This window comes from Stigmatopora argus, chromosome 11, assembly GCF_051989625.1.
Source record: "Stigmatopora argus isolate UIUO_Sarg chromosome 11, RoL_Sarg_1.0, whole genome shotgun sequence".
In the NCBI taxonomy this organism is placed as follows: Eukaryota; Metazoa; Chordata; class Actinopteri; order Syngnathiformes; family Syngnathidae; genus Stigmatopora; species Stigmatopora argus.
Genome location: NC_135397.1, coordinates 9,997,752 through 10,018,799, shown reverse-complemented (window position 1 = coordinate 10,018,799; position 21,048 = coordinate 9,997,752). Strand labels below are relative to the sequence as shown.

General features: G+C 40.1%; 1 protein-coding gene across 3 annotated transcripts in view; it reads right to left on the bottom strand.

Annotated features, from left to right (window-relative positions):
* Nucleotides 1-21,048, bottom strand: part of unc5b (unc-5 netrin receptor B) — a 42,995-nt gene that overhangs the window by 14,711 nt on the left and 7,236 nt on the right. For 2 of the 3 annotated variants that reach the window (XM_077613464.1, XM_077613465.1), the window contains exons 2-3: nucleotides 448-678; nucleotides 85-228 (exon numbers count right to left, since the gene is read on the bottom strand). In XM_077613464.1, the coding sequence (XP_077469590.1) occupies nucleotides 85-228; nucleotides 448-678 (375 nt within the window). Of the gene's footprint in view, nucleotides 1-84; nucleotides 229-447; nucleotides 679-20,405; nucleotides 20,563-21,048 lie in introns of those variants that run through there. The other variant, XM_077613466.1, reaches the window with a different exon arrangement.

Below are 21,048 nucleotides of genomic sequence, written 5' to 3'. Positions count from 1 at the left end.
CAAAATCAGGCCGGATGAACATGTATTAGCTTGATAGATGTTCTGATAAGCAACAAAAATTGCCCAAAAACACACATTACTGACATGCTATGCGGACATAGGCGCGGTTGCTCTTGGTGGTGCCGGCTGAACTCCAGGCCACACACTGACACCAGTAGTCCTCCAAGCCAAAGAGCTCCTCCACTTGGGTCCTCGACACTGAAATGTCCACCTCCCTCACCACCAGGCCTATGGGGAGACAGCAATAAAGCGAGATAATGCACATCAACAAGGAGTTGGCAGCAGGCCAAATGCAGTTATTGCACACATAAAACCTTGAAAGAGCTAATGGAACATGCAGTTGAAATGATGTTTGTAATTGAGTATGCTGTTTAGGTCTGTAAAATACAAGGTGACATTGCCATGTGTTTGAAGATTGGTTTACTGGCTATCTTGGAGCTACTTCACCTGTGACCTGGTCCAAGCTCTCTCTGGTGACATGATCATTTTGATTGACCCACTCCCCGTTGCACTTGAAGTAGATCTGTGTGGCCGGTGACGCCCTGCATCGCAGCTGAACCGGACGGTTCTTCACAATGAAAGCATCTTCTGGTTCAAGCAGGAATTCTGGGAGTGGTTCTGCTGGCGCTGATGGATAAGAGTCCGGGAGAACCTCGGCGTCACTGTAGTCGCTGCCCTCTGAAAACATTGATAAGACATATAAAATTGATAAGAAATAATTATTCTTCCTCAGGAAAAGTGCAGAATCTGGTAAATCAAAGCCTTACAGAGAGACCACAATCGTCCATGTTTCTAAATAAGAGCGAAAAGGATGACCTTCGTTGGACAGGCAGCTCAGATCCTGACATTATCTGATGACAAGCTCGATACAACACGTCCCCACTGACATTTGTGTAAAGAGCTTTTTCTAGCAGAATGGACACAAATCTCAGGCCCTGTATTTGATATTCAAACGTTTTTTTATGTCGTTGCCATTTTGGCGTCAGCTTAATGCAACTTTAAAGTATGAACGCTGTAGATCTGGATCTTAAAACGTAGGATTTTAAAATGAATTTGAGCCACCACCCGAAATGTTTCATTCAAGAGCTGCTATCTGTAATATAGATAAAGCTGTTCAAAAGCAGTTCTCATTAATATTTTTACATGCTTAAAAAAGTACGCTCATCCACAACTTCAGGATGCGAACCAAAATGATCGTTTTTGAAGCAATATTCGTCCATAAAAACTGGCTAAAATGCATGGAGTGTGCGAAACTACAACTGAGCAGTAACCATAGTGCATGCTTTCAAGACATTTTGTGTCATTATTTTGAAAGGCTTTGAATTTTACTGTATTTTTTTTTACACATCTCCAAGGGTGCATAAACAAATTCCATCAATCTGTTAAATTCATCATTCCTTCAAGCTGTTCAACATTCAAAAACCGGCAATATCACAAAGATATGGCTCTCGAAACTCCATTTTACATCATTGTTCTATTTGATAAAACAAAGACGCGTGAATGTGGAAATTGTGAGGCTTTTAACAACAGACTCGGGGCAAATACATTTTCATGGCGTTATAAATGTATCAAGCTCAACGTGATCAGCTATTCCACAACCTTAGAACAAGAGAAACTACTTAGAGAGTTACACACTTCTATTTTAGGAACATGAACAGTTTTCCACCAACCACCCCTCTAGCCCACTTTTCCCCCTGACAAACTCTGGGCTTAGACATGAAAGCAAAGCAAAGCGGAACACAGAAAGTGACGGCAAGCAGGGAGCAAGTTTGGAAGGCTCGCACGCCCAAATCAGTAGGGATTTATATGGGATTCAATGATAGAGCATTGAGGTGTGTTTTCGAAGTACACTCAAAAAGCACTCTAAAGCAAAACCCAGCCATTAGTCAGTCATCTTTACACAGAATCTCCTGACAATCTCTCAAATAAACATATCCAAAGAATTTCTACCCAGTGACTTTGTATTGAAAAAAAACAAACAAACCTGTGAGTGCAACCTGAACCAACAGATAATACTCAAATATGTAACTTAAATCCCTTGCACAAAAATGCTTTACCGGGGCACCTGATGTCAGGTCTTAAGGTTCACTTGCTGAGGTAAGCGCTTTTTGATAAAAATAAATAAAAAAAACTCCATATACAACAGACCAGCAATTTCCTCTCCCATATCCAAACATGTTGAGCAAAAAATGATAACGTAAAACATCTTAGCACGCAACTATTTTCCTTGCAGAGAGCAGGCCAGTGGTGTATGTGAGAAAGATAGGAAGACAAAACTGATTAATACTATAGAATTTAGCAATAAGTGGAGCTTTTAATTTCCCCAGCTGGAATTTCTACCCAAAACTTCAGTGGTTCAGCAGAGGCTTCATGTAAAATAGATGATTGGAAGTTCATTTTTTTCATATTGTAAATATATTTGCAAATTTAAACAAATCAGAGGTAAGCTAACATCCTAAAAGAACATTTCACGGTTGTTAGCTCTTCTAATTAAGTTGCCTCATAACCTCAAATTCAAGTTTTAAATTGTTCAGACCAACAAACAGTCAATGGAGATAGTGGGACCTGCTTTTTACATTGTGTTTAAGTATGAAATCCCACGTCAACCTTGATAAAAATGACATGAAGAACTACAAGTAAGTACACTTGCAGGTTCATAAAAGTTTGGTCGAAACGTTAACACATCTAAACATGGATTACAATTGTCACGGTGCTTCTCTCACGCCCTCTCTGTTTGTTCTCTCCTTCTGTCCTGTTGCTAGAATGTCGCTTCCAGCCTTTCAGACTTTGAATTCTCGGTCAATAACCAATTGTGTTGCTCCTCCCCAACCCTTACCCACGCTTTTTTTTCACTTTGCCCAGCATTGATTGTTCGGTGTTCAAACAGCATCTGAAAAAAAAACAGCCTGTCACTCTTCAGGCATTGGGAAAGCAGGCGAAGGGAGAGTAAGAGGGCGGAAGAGTGTCACCAGAGACAGCCCGATGAAGCAAGATGGGTATTCACTCAGAATAAAAGACAAACCCTCCAAATTTGTATAAATATCTTACTTCATAAGCCTCAGTCTGTGTGTTCTGGGGCCTGCAGAGTTTAAACAACACTTTAAGATTATGAAGAAAAAAGAGCAACAATAGTTTTTTTTGGGGGGGCAACCTCACTCCGGGATAATGGAGCTGGGAGGTTTTAAGTGGAATCTGTGTTTTTGGGCCAGTGTACAGACGTCCATCAGAGCTTAGCAGCCGGCAATTTGTGCAGATGGGGGGGGGGGGGGGCTTCAAGACAACAACTCCTTGCAGTGCAGCACAAAAAGACTTTTATTGCTCTAATGGCAGACAACAGACAGCCGGAAAGCACAGGCTTCTGGACATTCTTTTCAACAATTCTGTACACGTACAGAGGCACCAGATCCTAACCAGTGTTTATCAAGTCAATCACCTACCTTTTGCTATAAAGAACCATATCCAAGTGTAAAACACTTAAGTGTGATGAAATGGTGAGCATGTCAAAAAATGAAATAGTAAATGCACTACATTTACATGTAAAAAAAACAAAGTTGGCACTCAAATCTGGCTGGTTTTTAATACTTGATAGTTATTTGACCAAAAGCAATGCTTCAGGGAACGCCCACTTTTTCAGTAATTCTGGTTGTGACATCACGATGAGAATTGATGATCACGTCTAGCTAGTACATGGTGAATGACAGAAGGCTCACATGGCATCATGGGAATAGAAAGCCAATTGATAGCATGCCAGCAGACTACAAATTTCTGCAACTTTTTCTGGTTGCCATATAATTCTTTGGAGATTTTTAGTGGGCAAGGCCAAGTAAGCTGAGAAAGAAAGACTAAGTAGGGACCAATGTTATTATTAAGCCTTTTTGGTCAGTTTCCTGAATGAATTTGTGTCCATAATATGTTCTGCTATCATAAAATCTATTTTGCTGTATTATTTCATAGTAACTTTAATATAAATAGATTTTAAATAGTCGGATATATTGGGACATTTTTGTCACATTGTCAGCCCGGTAGCATAATTGTCCCCATGTAACTAATAAACTAGTGAAATCCTGTTGCTTGCTAAACTAACAAATGCTCAACTTTTTATGTTGATTGTCACACACTTTACAAACACATCAAGTCAAGGTTTTCTGTACCACATCGTACTACTGTGGTTAGGTGCAATGGACAATACATCTAGGTGAAAATGTGTGTAGTAAGACTAAGGCTGTCGGGAGTGTGGCAAACCGAGAGCCTCAGCACTGTGTAATCTAAGTGACAGTAATGGAGCGTGGCCACCAAAAAGGCAGGACTGGGGGTCTGGAACAAAGAGACATGATGGAAAGAAAAGCAAAAGCCACATCAAGAACCACTCACCGACAAGAAAAGTGGCGGCAGGACGGGGATGTGAAGAACTTGAATAAAAGTTGTTGTGGTATGGTAAACCTTTGATTCCAGCATAACTGGTAAACACAATTCTAGTCAGGATTCAAAAGAATGGAAGAGGCTGTTTCACACTGCGCTTAAAGGTTGCAAACCATAAGCAGAAATTTGAATAAAGAACATTGTTGTGAGTTGGAGGTATTGCACTGTATGTAGAAGTACAGTACATCTCAGGTGTCGTGCAAGTACATAAACTCACAAATAACAACAAAATATTCCCATTCTTCTGCTACAGCTGGGAGTAGAACATAAAAATGCTCCTCGTCTTTCCCCCTTGACTCCAGTCTTGCCTGCTGGATTCAAATGGCTTCAGTAAACACACAAATAGGTACAACAACAGCCCAAAGCTATGAAGTACAAGCACAAGTGACTCACTGAGGACAAACATCTGCGTGAACAGAAAGCCAAAAGTGCTGCTCTTATCAAGCTGCACAGTATCATTCAGATCAAAACAAATAGCTTATAGCCAGATGAACTAAACTTTACCTCTAAATGTGACAACACAGGCATTTATAGACTACCTCTAAAATAATGACTTTCAGAAACCATTGCGTAACAAATCTTCACCATGATTATCGCACATATATAGTATGTATAAATCAAACAAGCTGCGAAAGAAGACGTTTCCTAATGAATTTGGCACATGCAGCTATTCATCAGTGAATTGCAGAACAAATCTCTAGACCAAACTGATGTCGTTATGATTTGGCTCTCATGCGTTTGTTTTGCCATAATTACATCTGCCAGTTACAAACCATGTATGGCCCCAAACAAATTATTATATTGTGCAAGTGCTTTAAAGATATAAAGAAATGTGCCAAAGGAAAACCCTCAAAAACTTGAATGTATGGCTTAACAATGTGGCCAAGACATGGCCCACACATGTTTTAACTCATCAGGACTCAGCCAGAGGAAGCAGATACGATATATGGGGTTAGACAGTCTCTCCTTGGCTTTCTAAAAGGTAATTAAATTGAATGATTAATGTAAGGTCAACTGACTTCATGTTGATCAGTGTAAAGAGAAGGCTACAGAGGAGCTCGACGGAAGAAATGCATATCATAGAAAGTTACATTTTAGATGGAAAAATGAGACAAAATTAGACAAAAGCCTTGTGTGCACATTGTCTGAGTGCAGATTGTCCACAGCGTCTGTTCACACACCAACAAACGCCGACTGAGTGTGAAGATTCAAACAGTTTGCCCATCTGACCTCCCTCAAACACACGTAGACTTGCACAACCAATTACACTTCAAAGCAGCCTCTTTCCACATTGGCATGTGGAGAGGCACAAGTCATCTTTTAATAGGGAACTCACTTGCAAAAAAAAAAATACACACGTACACACAAATTTATTGTGGTTCCAAAGACGGCAGGAGGCCGGAAGCTGAATTTGACGCCCCGCTACGAATGCGCAGATCGAACACTGTGAATTCCCGTGGCTTTGACATGATGGCCTTGTGAATTTCTTGTTTGGATATTTTGATGCAGCCACCAGCATGAGCAGCAGCCACATGACTCTGACACTTTACACGCCCCACGAAGACTCCGACAGACTTAATCTCTGACAAAGACGGCCACAGGCATTAAAAATGCTTTGATTCTTACTTATCTCTTCTGCCTGTACCTCTTCACATTTTAATACACCATATCAATTTCGGTGAATATTCCTACTTATCATAAATTTGTTAGCTCGATCTGAAAGTAGTGAGAAAAGTTAAAGAGTTTCGAATAGTGGTGCTCAAACTCTTTACAGCTGTCAAAGTACAAGGTAACCGCAAAAGGTTCTGTGTTTTATGACCAACCATTCGATGAAGTAGAAATACATATATGCGCAATACGTGAAGCAATTAGGCGTACTGTGAAGCGTTTATTGATCCCAACAGGGACAAAATTAACACAGTTGCTACCATTGATAAAGCTTGACGTCCAAACCCTTTTGACTTAGTCATAGTTCAAATGGACTGGACATTCATTTGGGTCAACGGCAGGAATTAAGTTAAAATACATTATTGTAGTAGGCCAAAATGCTAAGAAAAAGGAAAATGTTTCATTTTTTTGTTATGGTTTTTATAAGTCACAGTTCGAACATTAACTATCCTTTTTTGAGTGGGATATTTAAGGATCGAGATAAATAGTATTATGCTTAAAAGGTTATTACAAAACACTTGAAAAGAAATTGTCTTTTGTATTTTGAGTTGATTATAACTGAACTGTAATTAGTTAATGGACTTTAATGAATTAAAAACAAGGTAGTCTAAACATTTATTATTTAACGTATGACTAGAGGGAGCCCGAGCGCAACTTGTGGTACTCTTAGCACGCTTTGACAACCACTGATTTAGAACCAATGAGTCTTTTAAAGCCCATTACGTAATGGACAAATTAAAAATCTTTAATCTCTGAGCCCCTTAATGGTCACTCACAACACAAAATCTACAACATTTAAAACAATTTGTCATAAATAGGACATATCAGTTTTTAATCACAGGGAAAAAAATATCACATTGCTCAAAATTCATGTACCAAATATGATACCAGTATTAAATGTTAAATGTATGTTGAATCAAAATAAATATAAAGTTTGGCTCTGTCACAACTCTAAATGATTTTCTACTAAATCAAATATGACACCCACAGAATATACACTTTAGGGTATTCACTTATTGAAAGGTTAACATTTGATGTTTTAAAGGGACAACTCTTGACTAGCAGATATGTGTTTTTGTGAAGAAAAAAGGAAGCTAGAGGTGACCAAAATAAATAAATAAATTGAAACAAGATTGGCAGCGGAGGAAGGCTGAGTAGACGATGGAAATGCAAAGTGACAGAAACGCTTCTCTGGTCTGTCCAGCATGGCTGGTTGATGGAACTGGAACAGACCAGGCAGGTTTGATGACATGACACACATGCACACACACAGCACACAGACATTGAGCAATAAGGAGACAAATTAAAGATCGGTTGCATGGCTTAAAGTTGTCTTAACCTATCGCACATTGGCATCCTTTCAACCACAAGCCTGGTCAACCGGAAGAAGAACAGATTGCTCCTCACCACATTCCAATGTGCCTGGCTGTGTATGTGTAGACCAGCACACATTTACTACATTTCCAAATTGTAACTCACAGAATTTGTCTACAAAAGGATCATGCATCCAATATGTGAGAATCTCTACTGATTAGAATCCACTGCGGAAACTGGAGGAAAAGATCAACAAGAAGAGTAACTACTATTACGTATAAATAAATACCACAATCAGCAGTGATCTTTTGACGATAATTGATTTTGCATAATGTACTACCTGGTTTATATTTATCCCTGAGAGTACGAAGAGGGACAGCCTACTCAAACAGAGATTGTATGAGTGTGTTTTTAAATATGTGGGTAAGTGTGACTGCAAGATTGGGCGCGCTAAGAGGATTTCGTGGTTGTGTTGTAGCAGCCAACCCACTGGTGCCACCAGTGCCGTAGAGCGAACTGGACAGGCAGGGGGTGGGCTCCAATTTGGCTGGGGATGTCTTCTGTCGCAGCTAGAGGGCGCCACCCCCGCGGAGCTCATTAATCATAGCCCATCAAAAAGTGGCCCTTTGCCGTTTGTGTGCGCGCCCCAGAGACCTCCCGCCGTATGGGAACATGGGAGTAGGCAAGTAGCACAATCAATCACTATCAAAGGTGCAGAGGGAGAGGCTGGGAGAGAGGGAGGAGGAATGGCGCCTAAGACAATGTTGTTTTCCTATTATCCTCTCCAAATTACAGAGCAATGTCGCACTTGGAGGTCAAACTACTACGTGAGGTGCGCCGCGCGTGCGTGTGCTTTTCTAGTGACAACAGTACAGTAAGTGTTTTGTATGAGGCGCCACTGCTCGGCTGCCACACCACAGTGCGGCTGCCTGATGAGCGTTACGCAAATCTACCCAGTGTGGCCGGTTGCCATGGTTGGTATTCACTTGGAGCCCATTCCTCTTGAGGCCTGCGGTCCCCACAACTACAGGCACCACATGACTCCATTTTTTTCCCCTCTTTGTTTTGCCTGCTTACCTTGCAAGAGTTGTTTGGGGATTGTTGTTTATTGGATGTGTGTATAGTATGGATATGTGTGCGTAGGGCAATAAAGACGGTGAAAAGGTGAGCAGTACACTGGAAGTTGGGGCTATTTAAATGGGAGTAATTACATGAGAAGATGAGCTGCATTCCTTCCCGAGGGCAAGCTGATTATAGGCCTCTCCTCTCTGGGCCCCTGTAATTACACACACTTACCCACCCCTCCACCAAGCCCCTCACCCCACCCCACGTCCCTCTCTACTCATCACAGACTTGATGGTAAAGTCACCCGTCACACTGCTGCATCTTAAAAATTTCCCAAAAGTCCACCTGACATTCTCCACGTCTTTATTGCAACATGCACCCACTTGTTCACATGAATGGTTTGTCAAACATTTTTTGCCAGCAAGTACCAAAAGTTTTGAGAATTGCATCAAGTAGATATAAATAAAATTATAGCCGATAGTTTAAAAATCAAATCCATACAAATCTGATAATAATTAAATACAATAGAACGGGAAAGTATGTTAATTACTAGATTAAAAAAAGTTAAAGCCAATATATTGTAAAAAGGTGGAACATTAAAATTAGTGATACTTCATGTAATACGAGAGAGATGCCATAATCCACTTTGAGAAACAAATGCCTTGTGACTACCAGGAAATTATCCAAATTTATATTTTCTAACTGATGGATCAGTCTTACTTTTTTTTCCCCCTTTAAATCGCAGTGTTTGGATTTTAACACATGCCAAGCACTTCTCTTGACCACTCCACGATAACAGATTTTGCCCTGCAGATGAATCTGTTTTGTTTCTCACCCCAATTTAGCATCCTTCAGCCCTGCTTTCACAATGACCTCACACTTTACAGACTTTGTCAAAACCAGTCAGTCTACCCCAGTCAGCGAGTTCAGTCAGAATGGAGACGCACAGTCTGCTAATTACACATTCCTCAACCTAGCGCCCCAAATTGTTGCAAACAACCAAGGATTAGACGACTGCTACTCTTTCATTTTTCCTCGAACACCTTCAAGTTGCTGTGTGACAAAAAGGAAACAGTGGGTGTGGTTCTGGGGATTTACTTACTAAAGTTACAATATGCTCCCAACAACATCAACAAAATAAATCACATAACCCATTATTTACCCTGATTTTTTTAACGACAAAATTTGGAACGTATATACTTCTAATGTTGTGGGTATACTTTTGGGCACGCAATTGATGATTACAAGAAAAGTTCAAAAAGGAAAGCTGGAATGAAAATGATGTGATGAACTAAAGAACCCCCAACCCTTTTAAAATAATAAATGTTGTTCTGGGTGAAGAGACAGCAGTCTTTTACTCGACCATAAAATAAAACAGCCGTTCTTCCCCAATCAAACACCATTGGTCAACCTTTCAAGTTAAGCTTGTTCCATTTACAACAATTCTTTAAATTTCAGGCTGGTTATCAGGGCATGGCTATTCACTGCACATGCATATAATGGTAATTAGAAGAAAGCCATCAGTACAATAAAGATAAAAGATTAAAAAATATAATTTGCAAATGATAAAGGAAATGTAAAGGCAGTCCAGAATTAAATATTCCCCTAATTCCAACTTTCTGGTTCGATGTTCAGTGCCAGGTTGACCGTGTGGTTAGTACAAGATCGGATGCTCAGCATTTTTTGGAGGGATCTAGCATTTATGTAGTTCATACAGCTGTGTACTATTGCCCTGTCTCACATGAAAATATATGGATGCATGTTGGATTGAAGATTCTGAAATTGCTAAGTATAGCTCAAAATGTGAGGTTGACGTCATGCTTGTCTGTCTCTTTTAGCTCTGCCACTGGGGTATAAGCTCCCTTTCTGTTTATCAGTTTAAGAATTAATTCGACCATTTAGAAGATAACTTTTTCTTTTGTCATCTTGTATTCTTAATGACATAATTCCCAACGCAAGTAACATAAAAAGGGCACAATCAAGTCGGAAAAACTTTAAGACAGTATGTGGTGAAAAAACGGCTATTCCTAGAAGCGCGTCTGTGTGCGATTGTGAAAGGGGTTGGCAGAAGGCGTTGTGTTTTTCATTATTTGATATGACAACTTTGCATGCCCGAGGGACAGGAAGTGGCCTGGCCCCATACAAATGAAATCAGACACTTGGATCAGGTGAGAATTGAGAGAGAGGAGAACATCGGAGATATTGGTGAGAGAGGATGATTCATTGCAGGAGAAAACGGGATTAAAAATGAAAGGTCTCCCTTTGTTGGAGCTTTGCAAAGACAGAAATAGAAGTAATCGAGGAAAGAACTTGAGCGAAAGGACGAGAAAATGGGGGTGATGGAGGCGCAAGAACAAGGACTCTTGGAGGAGGGGGAGGAGGGAGCCAAAGGTGTAAGACGGTAGCTGTGCCAAGTGTTATGTGAAAAAGGAGGGACGGCACGTTGCTGGAAAGAGCACGGGAGAAAGAAATAGAGAGAGAGATGCAGAAATAGTCCCTGGGTGCAGTTGGAGTGCAACTCTTGATAACTCTCAGTGAGTGAGTGTGTTTGGGTGAGTACGCACATTGCACACTGGCCATGGTTGCCACAGTATTTGCTTCCGATGCCTCCTGTAATGTGTTGTGACAGGGGCTGATTCTTGTGACTAACTGCTTTGGCAGGAGAGCCTCTCTGTCATGCTAATGAACAGATGAGTCGGATTGACAGCGGATCGACGTGCCATGCGTGTGTGACGAACGTCACTTCACACACATGCGGGCGCACGTACACGACGTACTCCAGAGAGCGGCTTCGGCAATATCTGCGAAACTCAGGGCGGCGTGAACGAGCCCCTGTGCAAATGAAACACATGGATAAAGAAGGCGAATAACAATCTACACAAACATTGCGACGTTTGCGTCACTCTGCTCCTTCATTATGTCTCATTGCGTCTGAGAATTCCCAAGACATATTAGCCTAGGATCAGTGAATGTTACCTAGTTGTTACAGAGAAAATCCTTTCAATTGTATTTCCAAGTAAGAAACTGTGGAGGGAAGAGAAAAATTGAGAAAATACTGTAGGTGAACAAAAAGAGCTGCTACAATACTCAAAAACGGTCTCTAACTAAATTGATCCAACACTTGCTCTATATTTAAAATCTAGTTATCTTTCAGTTTAACGACATTAGTTCTCTTCCCCAGTGTGATGAGTCAGCATCCATGTGTCAATCATTCATGAGATCTTGGCTCCTGTCTAATGTTTTTTTTTTTGCTGTGCTGCCCTGCAGTCAAGGAACGTGTCCTTGCCCTGTAGCGGGGTAAGGAAAAAAAAAATACTAAAACTAAAAATCTTATTTTTGCACCATTGGGAATGCTTAAGTGACTATTTGCCATCATTTTGGGATGAGTTAACAGTGCATTTTGATATGTCATTGTCCCAAAATGTATATTATGTAATGACAATAAAAGCTTTATGCACAAACTAAGATTACAGCCTGCATATTCACTTATGAGAAGTTAAACTTTTAATTTAACAATCAGTTGTTCTCACACAAGTACTGATGAAAGCTAAACAATCTGTAAATTAATTCAATGTGTTCTTGTTTGAACTGCTGTCATTTAAAATGAAGATACTGTCATCCAACATTAGTCATTGGCCTATGAATAGATGTATACATCTGTGGGGCTAAAATGGACAAATGTTGTTACCAGTATGTTTTTATGAAATATCTAAACTGTCTATCTTAACTGTTTAAACTAACCTAGAAAAAAAAACAATGTTTTCTAAACCCTTCGTTGAAGTATTGATTTTTGTGATATTAAGAAAAATGTGACCAATAGAACTCTATTTTTTACCTATAATCTGTAAAACACAATTAAGATTTTTTTCAGGGGGATCGTAAAAAGACAAGATAATTGGGCAGCATTGTGGCATAAAATGTCGAGAAAAGTGTTATAGAACAGATAATTTGAGGTGTTTAATCATTAGCACATAAGTGATGTAAGAGTTGAGTTTTTGAAAATACTTTTGAACAAACCCACATCAAATTATTTTTTTACTTCCCCTAAAAAGATTTTTATTTTAGTCACCGTGCTTTTACATTAAAGGTGAAACAATATTCAGATGATTTATCTTCGTCTCAATTTTTCAGATCCTCAAAACCTGAAATTTGGACAGCCAAATGTCAGCTTTTGTTGTATACATTTATTCAGATTCATATGGAGAGAATGTTCTCAAGAGGTGCTGCTGTACTGTAATGCATTGGCGTAATCTCGCAATCTGAAAAAGTAATTATTTGAATGGTTCTGATCCACTGAGCCTCTCACAAACAACAGGCAGCCCAGGGTCAGGAGGCCAGTAACTCCCAACAGCATCATATTGCTATGTTTACACGGCACATTGTTTTCAATCGTGGATTTTTTTCCCTTGAATTGCTGTGTGTGGACTGACTCCCTCCTTGCCTGTCCCAGTCAGTGCTGGTGAAGAGGTTTGTGTAACCCATTAGGATGATGAAGAGGCCTTTCATCAGTACACAGCCTCGAGCCAGGCATTGACAGGAGCTTTACTTCGACAAGCCTCTCAAACCCACCGCTCAACACGAGACGGCACCCAGAGAAGAAGACCGCAGGCGATCCCCACTCACAGAGGGTCCCACACATTCAGATATACCTAAAAAGAGCAACTTTTCACTTCAGCTATCACACAAGGGAACAATTTCAATTACAACCAAATAACAATCAACGTTAATGTTGATGACAATAATTTACAATTATCCAGGCTAATGTATATTAATCGCTCACATCACCACAGGCACCACTTACAAAAGGGCATTTTGAGGCAGCAATTAGCTTGTCAACATGTTGAAATTGTAAAACAAAATCATCGTCTACAATAAACAACAAAAACCAAAACCTTTCATTTTTCGATTGACACCGTGGCCTTTTATTATACACTTAGAGTATTTACTTTAGTTTCCAAAACAATCCAAAGCACGAGCATTCATGGAGTCTCTTCCCACTCTCTGTTTTGAGTTTTACTTTGAGTTCGCTGCATGATTGCCACAAGTTACTTAAGCCGTCGACTCTACGTCTAGCCTTATATACGTGATATCTATACTTTGGCCACCCACTGCATCTTTGCGAATACGAGATACCCCAATTTGTCAACTCTCTTAAACGAGACCCACATATTAACACAGGAGCGTATATAACAGCACCCCCAGAGGTCACAGCCAATAACAACTACTGTTGAATGTAATACACCACATCTGTGACCATGTCTATAAGTCCATTACGGCAAAGCTGGGTAATAAGGTGCGTAATAAGTCCCGGAACATGTTGAATCAATCAATAAGAAGTGGATGCTGTTCCCGTAATATACGGCACAAATTAACCCCTGGCCTGGTCTGTTTCCTGCAAAATGACAGGTGCGACTTTGGAGAAAGACCTAATACTTTTTGTTAAATTAAAAAAAAATGATTCTGACAAGCATTATAGTCAAGGCTCCAGTCATCTGTGACCTAATGACAGAAAAGCAATTTGGAAAACTGAAAGATTGTGTGTAAAAAAAAAAAAAACTACCTAAATGTGTGATAGCATAACAAAGGCACTTTGGTAGCTATGCGGTAGATAATGACTGTATTTTAAATCTGCCAATATGTGTATGAAGAGGAGAATGGGACAACGCTCGAGAGAGATCTCCTTGACTAATTTCTCGCTCAGCATTCCGATCTATTTTTAATCATCGGCGCACATAGACTAATTGCGTGCCGGGCATGCAGGGCTCAGTCCAGATGGGCCAAGTCATTCATCAAATGGGTAGTAAGAGTAGGCAGGACTTGAGCGAGGGATAGAAAGAAGACAGGTATGGAGGAAGGGGAGTGATGAAGATAAAGTGAGAGCACAAGCGACAAGTGGAAAAAAATGAAGGAGGGAGTGAGAAATTGATAAAGACATGGGACAAAAAGGGAACACGAGCCAGAGGAACCACAGGAGACAGGACGACCTGTTTTCATAGGAGCGCTATTGATTACTTAAAGATGAAAAGCCAAAGAAAGAGTTCTGCTTAGAGAGTAGATAAATGAACTCGCTAAAGTAGGCTAAGAAACACAAAACTGGGCTAGAGTAGCGAACAAGATTGCACAATCTAATAAGGTGGAGGCAACGCAAGCAGCTGGTGGCAGATGCTTAATCCATTGCGAGGGTGACTAATAAAGTCTGATGGATAAAAGGTATGACAGGTTGGGAGTGGGAATACTGGGCTAAATATATACACCAAGAGCATTAGAACACTGGATATAGGAGACAACTCGCTCTGATTAAATATTATTTTTAAAAACAACCAGTTTTCCGGCAAAACTTTTAAACAAAACCCAGTTGTTAAACATTTTGTGTACGAGTCAGGAAGCTGCAACACTGTTTTTGATATAATAGCAAAAAAAAAAAAAAAAGAACTCAAGTTGTTGCTATTTCTTAATCAAGGTCACGTTTTGGAACTTTCAATTTGTCAGAAATGTTCTTTTACTTTGCAGAAATAACTACTAATGACTATGTTGAGCTACTTGATTAACTGATGGACGACATCTTTTTTCCCCCAACAATGCGACTTAAATTTTCTGTATGGCATGACTTACCAGAAAAAAGGTGAGACAAATTAATAATTAGAATTGACACATCTATCCAATTTTGTCTTCAGGTTCATCACCCAACCTAATTATGAAACAAGTAAAGCGCATCACTGACTGTAGGACCTAAAGGTCTTGAAGCCTAACATTGTGATCTGACAATTACACTTGTGTGTGCCCCTTAAATACACCTTTTTTTCCCATGTGAAACAACAGCAAACATCAACCTCTAGTTATTTATCAAGTAGAACGTTGGGTAGTTGTCTGTGCGCTTTCCCATCATTAAATATTATTCAGTGCAGAATGAAATGACTAGGACATTAATATGCATTACATATTATAGCCTCCAATCACTTTAATGGCAGTGGAGACAATAAAAACAATCAGTGGGGCAAATAAAAGGAAATGAAAAAAGGGACTGGAGGAATGGTAAATGGAGAAAAGAGGAGAGGTTACCCAAGTGCGATACATGGCTAGTGTGACAAAGAGAGCAAAGCACGTACACACACACACACACACACCTGAACCTCTAGAGGAGTACAAAATAATGAAAAGTACACTGCAGCACGCTCTCCCTTCAAGCCCCCAACAACTAGCACAAACACAGGAAGACATTTTCCCACCTAACTCCCTTTATCTCCTCCATGACCACATATGAGCAATAATTCCAATCTGTGCCTGGTCGTCCACTTTCCATCTTCCCTCCCACATGCACAGGCCCTGGCTAAAGTTGCATATCATGTGGTCCATTAAGAATCCAGGGGGTGTGAAGCACTGAGACCAAAATATCCACAGCGCACTCTGTTTCTCTCACCAACTCATAGACAGAACGCCTCAAGGTAATATCACAATAGGATCTCCTTGTCCCGGTGCCCCCATGCACTTCTATCATTCATTTTAATTGAAAAAAAAAAAAAACAAGCACTGAAGGCAGCACTAGAAGGATTTAAGCGGCAGCTCAAGGGAATTTGTGTTTTCTATCTGAAAAGTGAAATGATAACAGTTTACTGTTTCTAAATATATTGACCTTTCAGTAGATGGTATTTAAAAAATCTTTTTCCCCTGGTCACAACTGAGGTACTTTTAAGCCCATATAGAGGGAAGAAAAATCCACTGTAGACAAAAGTACGGTGTAAATACTGTCAGAGCAACAAGTTGAGCAGAAATGTATTAAATGTCTTATTAGAGGAAGAATGAAAGCAAAAGGCTAGTTGAGAGAAGGCTAATGGAGTTGACTCATCCATCTAGATCTGATTGACAGATTGAATGTGGCAGCGAGAACGCTCACGCAAGTTTTTAAATCTCTCTTGGGTTTTTCAAGAACAGTTTCTATCAGCTCTTTTGAGATTTGGGGCTTGGCGAAAATCAATCTCTGGTGTTTCAAATTTCAACAAGAAATAACTCTGGATCACTGGTCGATCAAGGCCCATCTTATATTTCATCATACAGTTGAACATTTTGAACTATGTTGATATATGATGTTCAACCAATACAGAAGAAATGCATGAGAATTAAACGGGATGTTCATAGTGGTTTCATAACGGGGGATGTTTTTTTTTTTTAAAAAAAAAAATTATAAATACAGTACAGTAGCGTTTATGTTTGGTGTATTTTTATTTTTACCCATGCTTCAAAGCCTGCTCTATCTAGGGCATTGGTCAGCAGTTTTAATCAATTTTCAAAACACAGGAGCACTAAGGCACCCAGGATTTCCCAGCAGGGCTGGGGAGAGTGGACATAGCAATAATAATAACAACAAAAAATCTAATCTGAATTATGCTCTAAAGAGATTAGGTCAGAATAATCCCTAGAATAAACACAAATAGGGAGCGCGATGGAGGGTGCCAGTTCAAATAGAATGTCCAGCCAAACTGCTTATATGTATGTACACTCTACATATATTTTGGCATTTCTGTTTGATTGTTTGTGAAAAGAAATGGTGTTCATTTTAACAATGATTTTTAGCCGGGTTAGATTAGATTAGAACTTTATTTCATCCCGTATTCGGGAAATTTCTTGGTTGCAGTAGCAAGACAGTCACAAGACATTGAAGACCTAGGTAAAAAAAGGCGTCACACTAAGTATTCTAAAGGGGATTAGAATATAGCCCTTAACTAAAATTACAATTGGCATTTTGTTCCGGTTCTTTAGCCCACATGTGACATCAGGAAAGCACAATTCATATTAAATTAATACAACTATGTCTGCCAAGTATTATCTTGGGTTGCAGATTTGATAGAAAAAAAATCACAACATCCAATTTACATTCCTTCCTTCCTTATACCTGCTGCTGCTAGTTCTATTACTTACCAATATTAACCAATTGTAACCCACGCTTTGATTGACTCATTAGTTGTGGCTTTGCCCGGTGCTGACGTTGTGTGGTCAGGGGTCGGAGATCAGCGTGGACTAGGCCAGAAGAGACCTTGAGGTCACTGGCTGCCTTTCTGCTGAGACATCTTTTGTCCAGCATGCGTGGCTGCACCACTTCATGTCTATTCAGAGTCTATTCAGCAGCTTCAGATAAGTGTAATAGAAGAACCTGCTCCATTGTCTGATGCAAACTCTGTTTGAGCTGGGCTCACTACATCTCCCAGCGAGTTCAGAGAAACAGATAAGTCTCAAAGAATAGGGGCGGATTTACACAAGAGAAAAAAAAAAGACACGTTGAACACATTCAGGTCAATTCCAGCTCTCTAACAACAAGCTGCTTGAACTCATTTGATGATCTTCGTATAGTCTCAAAAAAGAAGAGAAAAAATAGACTTCTAATTCCATGTACTGCCTGTTCCTCTAAGCAGGGCATCTAAACTCATTCTCTCAAATATAAGTATGAAGGACTAAAATTAACCAGATTCAAATGTTGCCAATTAGATTTGGCTGACAAGAGATCAATGACACTGCTAATCAGTTCACAATTCCCAAAGTGTTCTGTAAGTGTATGATCATGCCCACAAAATGACCATATTGCTCCAAAAAAAAAATCCATCTGGCGGCATCAGCACTATTGTGAGGACAACCAAGTCAGAGTGCTACGGCTTTCTCGTTTAAAGTGCCTCCATTATTACCTTCCCAGAATGCAAATGTGCTACGGGGCAATTAGAGGTTGAGCCAATACCAGTGTTAGCCCATAAAAATCTGCCCTTCCATGATCATTCGGCAACATGACTCATTGGAAAGACTGAAACACCGGTCTTTAATTGTGTCATAACTATGAGTCTATGCTTAAAATTAACTGTGGCCCTTTGTATTTTTCTCTTACGCTGCTGGATCCAAGCCACGCATACGTTAGTGTCAGGCTACGCTAATGAAATAAATAAACTTGTAATTGTACTTGTTAGGTCAACATAAGTGGCAGGTAAAGACAGGGGGCCTTTGGGGATAAATGTCTTGTTTAAGATCTTTCCCCATCAAGAGGCATTTAGGCAGGTTAGTGGGGGCTGCTATTTTGTTTGTAGAGACAGGCACCCTCATCCAGGATGTCTCAGTATAATTACACCCTACACGAGACCTTCATTGCTGTTCTCTTCACACGGAGAGATGAAAGACATGAGAAGCAGGCATGTAATCACTCTTTTTTTTCCAAAATAGCAGTAGCAAAAGATAATAGAAGGACAACAGGTTAGAGAGTGTCTGTGAGATTTTAATGAACCTCCCTTGTCTCTTGTTTAGTTTTGTCTACTGTCTTTCATTACCCTCACAGTTTTCTGTTGTCTGCGCCAAGATGTGAAAACTGCAGGGTTATCTAAAGCCTCCTTTTTGGAGTTTTAAGATGGACAGAGATTTACTCACTCCACACCAGTGACCAGCACTTGCAGACTGAATTAAGAGAGACAACTGTGAGGGACAACATGCAACTCAAAAGCTCAATGAACTGTATGCACATTTGTAGGTATTCATAAAAGTGCACTGTGCCTTGTGAATGGAAAAATGACAAGAACACTCACGAGCTGGCTTGTATAAAAAACAGAAATCAGACATAGGAAGTTATACCACTAAAACCTTGTAAGTGGGAAATCCTCTTACCAGCTTTGGTTGAATCAAGACAACATCGACAAAAAGAGTTTAAAGAAACACAAAAACCCCAACATGTCTTAATTTTGGGGCATGCGCGTAGGTGTTTGTCCATAATAACAGTTTTGAATATAAGGATGCGAATGAAGAAAATCAAGAAGGCAAGAAAGTACATCTGAAAGTCCCGAGATTCTTCCGATAGTGTTCCGGTATATTATTTCTAAAAAAAAAAACAGCTCAACATGATTGTGATGTTGTAGCTGCAAAGATTCTCACAAAAGGTATGAGTCATGACAATAAAGGCTAGAATGGCATGTTACATCCTTGGCGGTTACTTCAAATGTATAGTTTTAAGTTTGGATTTAAAAATACTTTTTCTGTCACAGCTTCTGTTTTAACATGCTTCTTTGACACCCAGGTGTCATGCAGAGAACATCCTGGAGTCTGGCTGTCGTTATCATGTGGCCATGTCACCTTTTATAGAGTCCAGGGGGTTCATTTGCGAGACTGAGAAATAGCTTATCATCACTGAACATTAGGGGCTGGAAATGTTGTGGGGCAAAAGGAACCAGTAACATTTCGATGAAATTTACTGATAGGGAACAAATTTTCATTGAAACTATATTCCTTTTCATCTTTCTTCCCCTCTGGTTTTACTGCAGATCCCATTGCTGCCAAACCTGCAGGACACTATGTTCGCCTGTCTAACTGTGGTACAAAGGCCCCCAGGGAGGGGCTACAAACGACCCATCTGCCAAGGAATCTGCCAGTCCGTCTGTCTGGCTCTCCACAGGTATGTCTGTCCGTGCATAAATCCATGTTTCATTTATTAAGTCATGGAAGAGGAGGGCTGGTGTTGGCTGCAGCGTGAAGGTTGAATCCATAGACAGGCATTGCTCTGTGTTTAATGACCCACTATAACTATACCTATTCATCTCCCGCATCACAGCACTGAAATGCACTGGAAATGGTCTTTTGCCGAACATATTGCGCCATGTTCAATCATAAGTCTTCAATGATGTTTTTCCCATGGCCTTCCGTTCAAAATTCCTCCCATTAGATGTGCAAGAAAGTCATTGAACCTTAGCGTACACGTGACTACATTCTAATGCTATTAGAATGACCAAAAAATGTCGCCCGCCTGTCTCCGAGGAAGTACTTAAGCACAAATAAAAAGTATCCATCTCTGATTCATAAAGGTCAGTATTACATTCATTAGTGAAAAGTGCAATCTCTATTTGCACACACAACACACACACCTTACTGGCTTTCAACAGAAGCAGCCATCAGAGCAGAAACACACAAAGTTAATGAACCCTTACCAGTCAGCATGGCTGTCCATCTGCTTTCGTAATCCCCATTAACTGCTGGTTGTGGGTGCAACCCAATCAGCCATATGAAAACACACACATTGAGAAAGTGATTTTTTCAAAATGTTTCCCAGAGAAAAAAAAACCTTGACTCTTTGTTAGTATGCTTTTGAACACAATTTTAGAGGCTTTCTGTTGATTTACCTGTCATAATAACAGCGTGCCTAGTTCAGCCTCAGTAGCTAATCTAAGCAGAGTGAGGTGAGCATGAGGTCGGGTACTGAGCCCATCTGGTCAAAAGCAGGTAAGCGGCTTGAAATACACACACCCACCGACACATTTGATGCACACTTAAATCTTACCTTAATTAGATGCAAGTACTGTACATCTGTCACATCAGGCCAGACCTTGTCCTGCTACTTACTCCACACGTGGCACTTATTTTGAAACAATGTTGAGGTCGTCAATCAAGTAGGCTTTTGCCATGCTCACCTGGCATGACGGATAAAGCAGATGGCTAAACAATGAGGTCTCCTGTACAATTTGAAGGCTTGACAAAGCAAGAAAAATGTGCGTGTGTAGCTGATAGAGATTGGGATCGTGATCCTACACTGGCCTTATGCAGGAAAAGGAGTAATGCCTACATAACATAGCT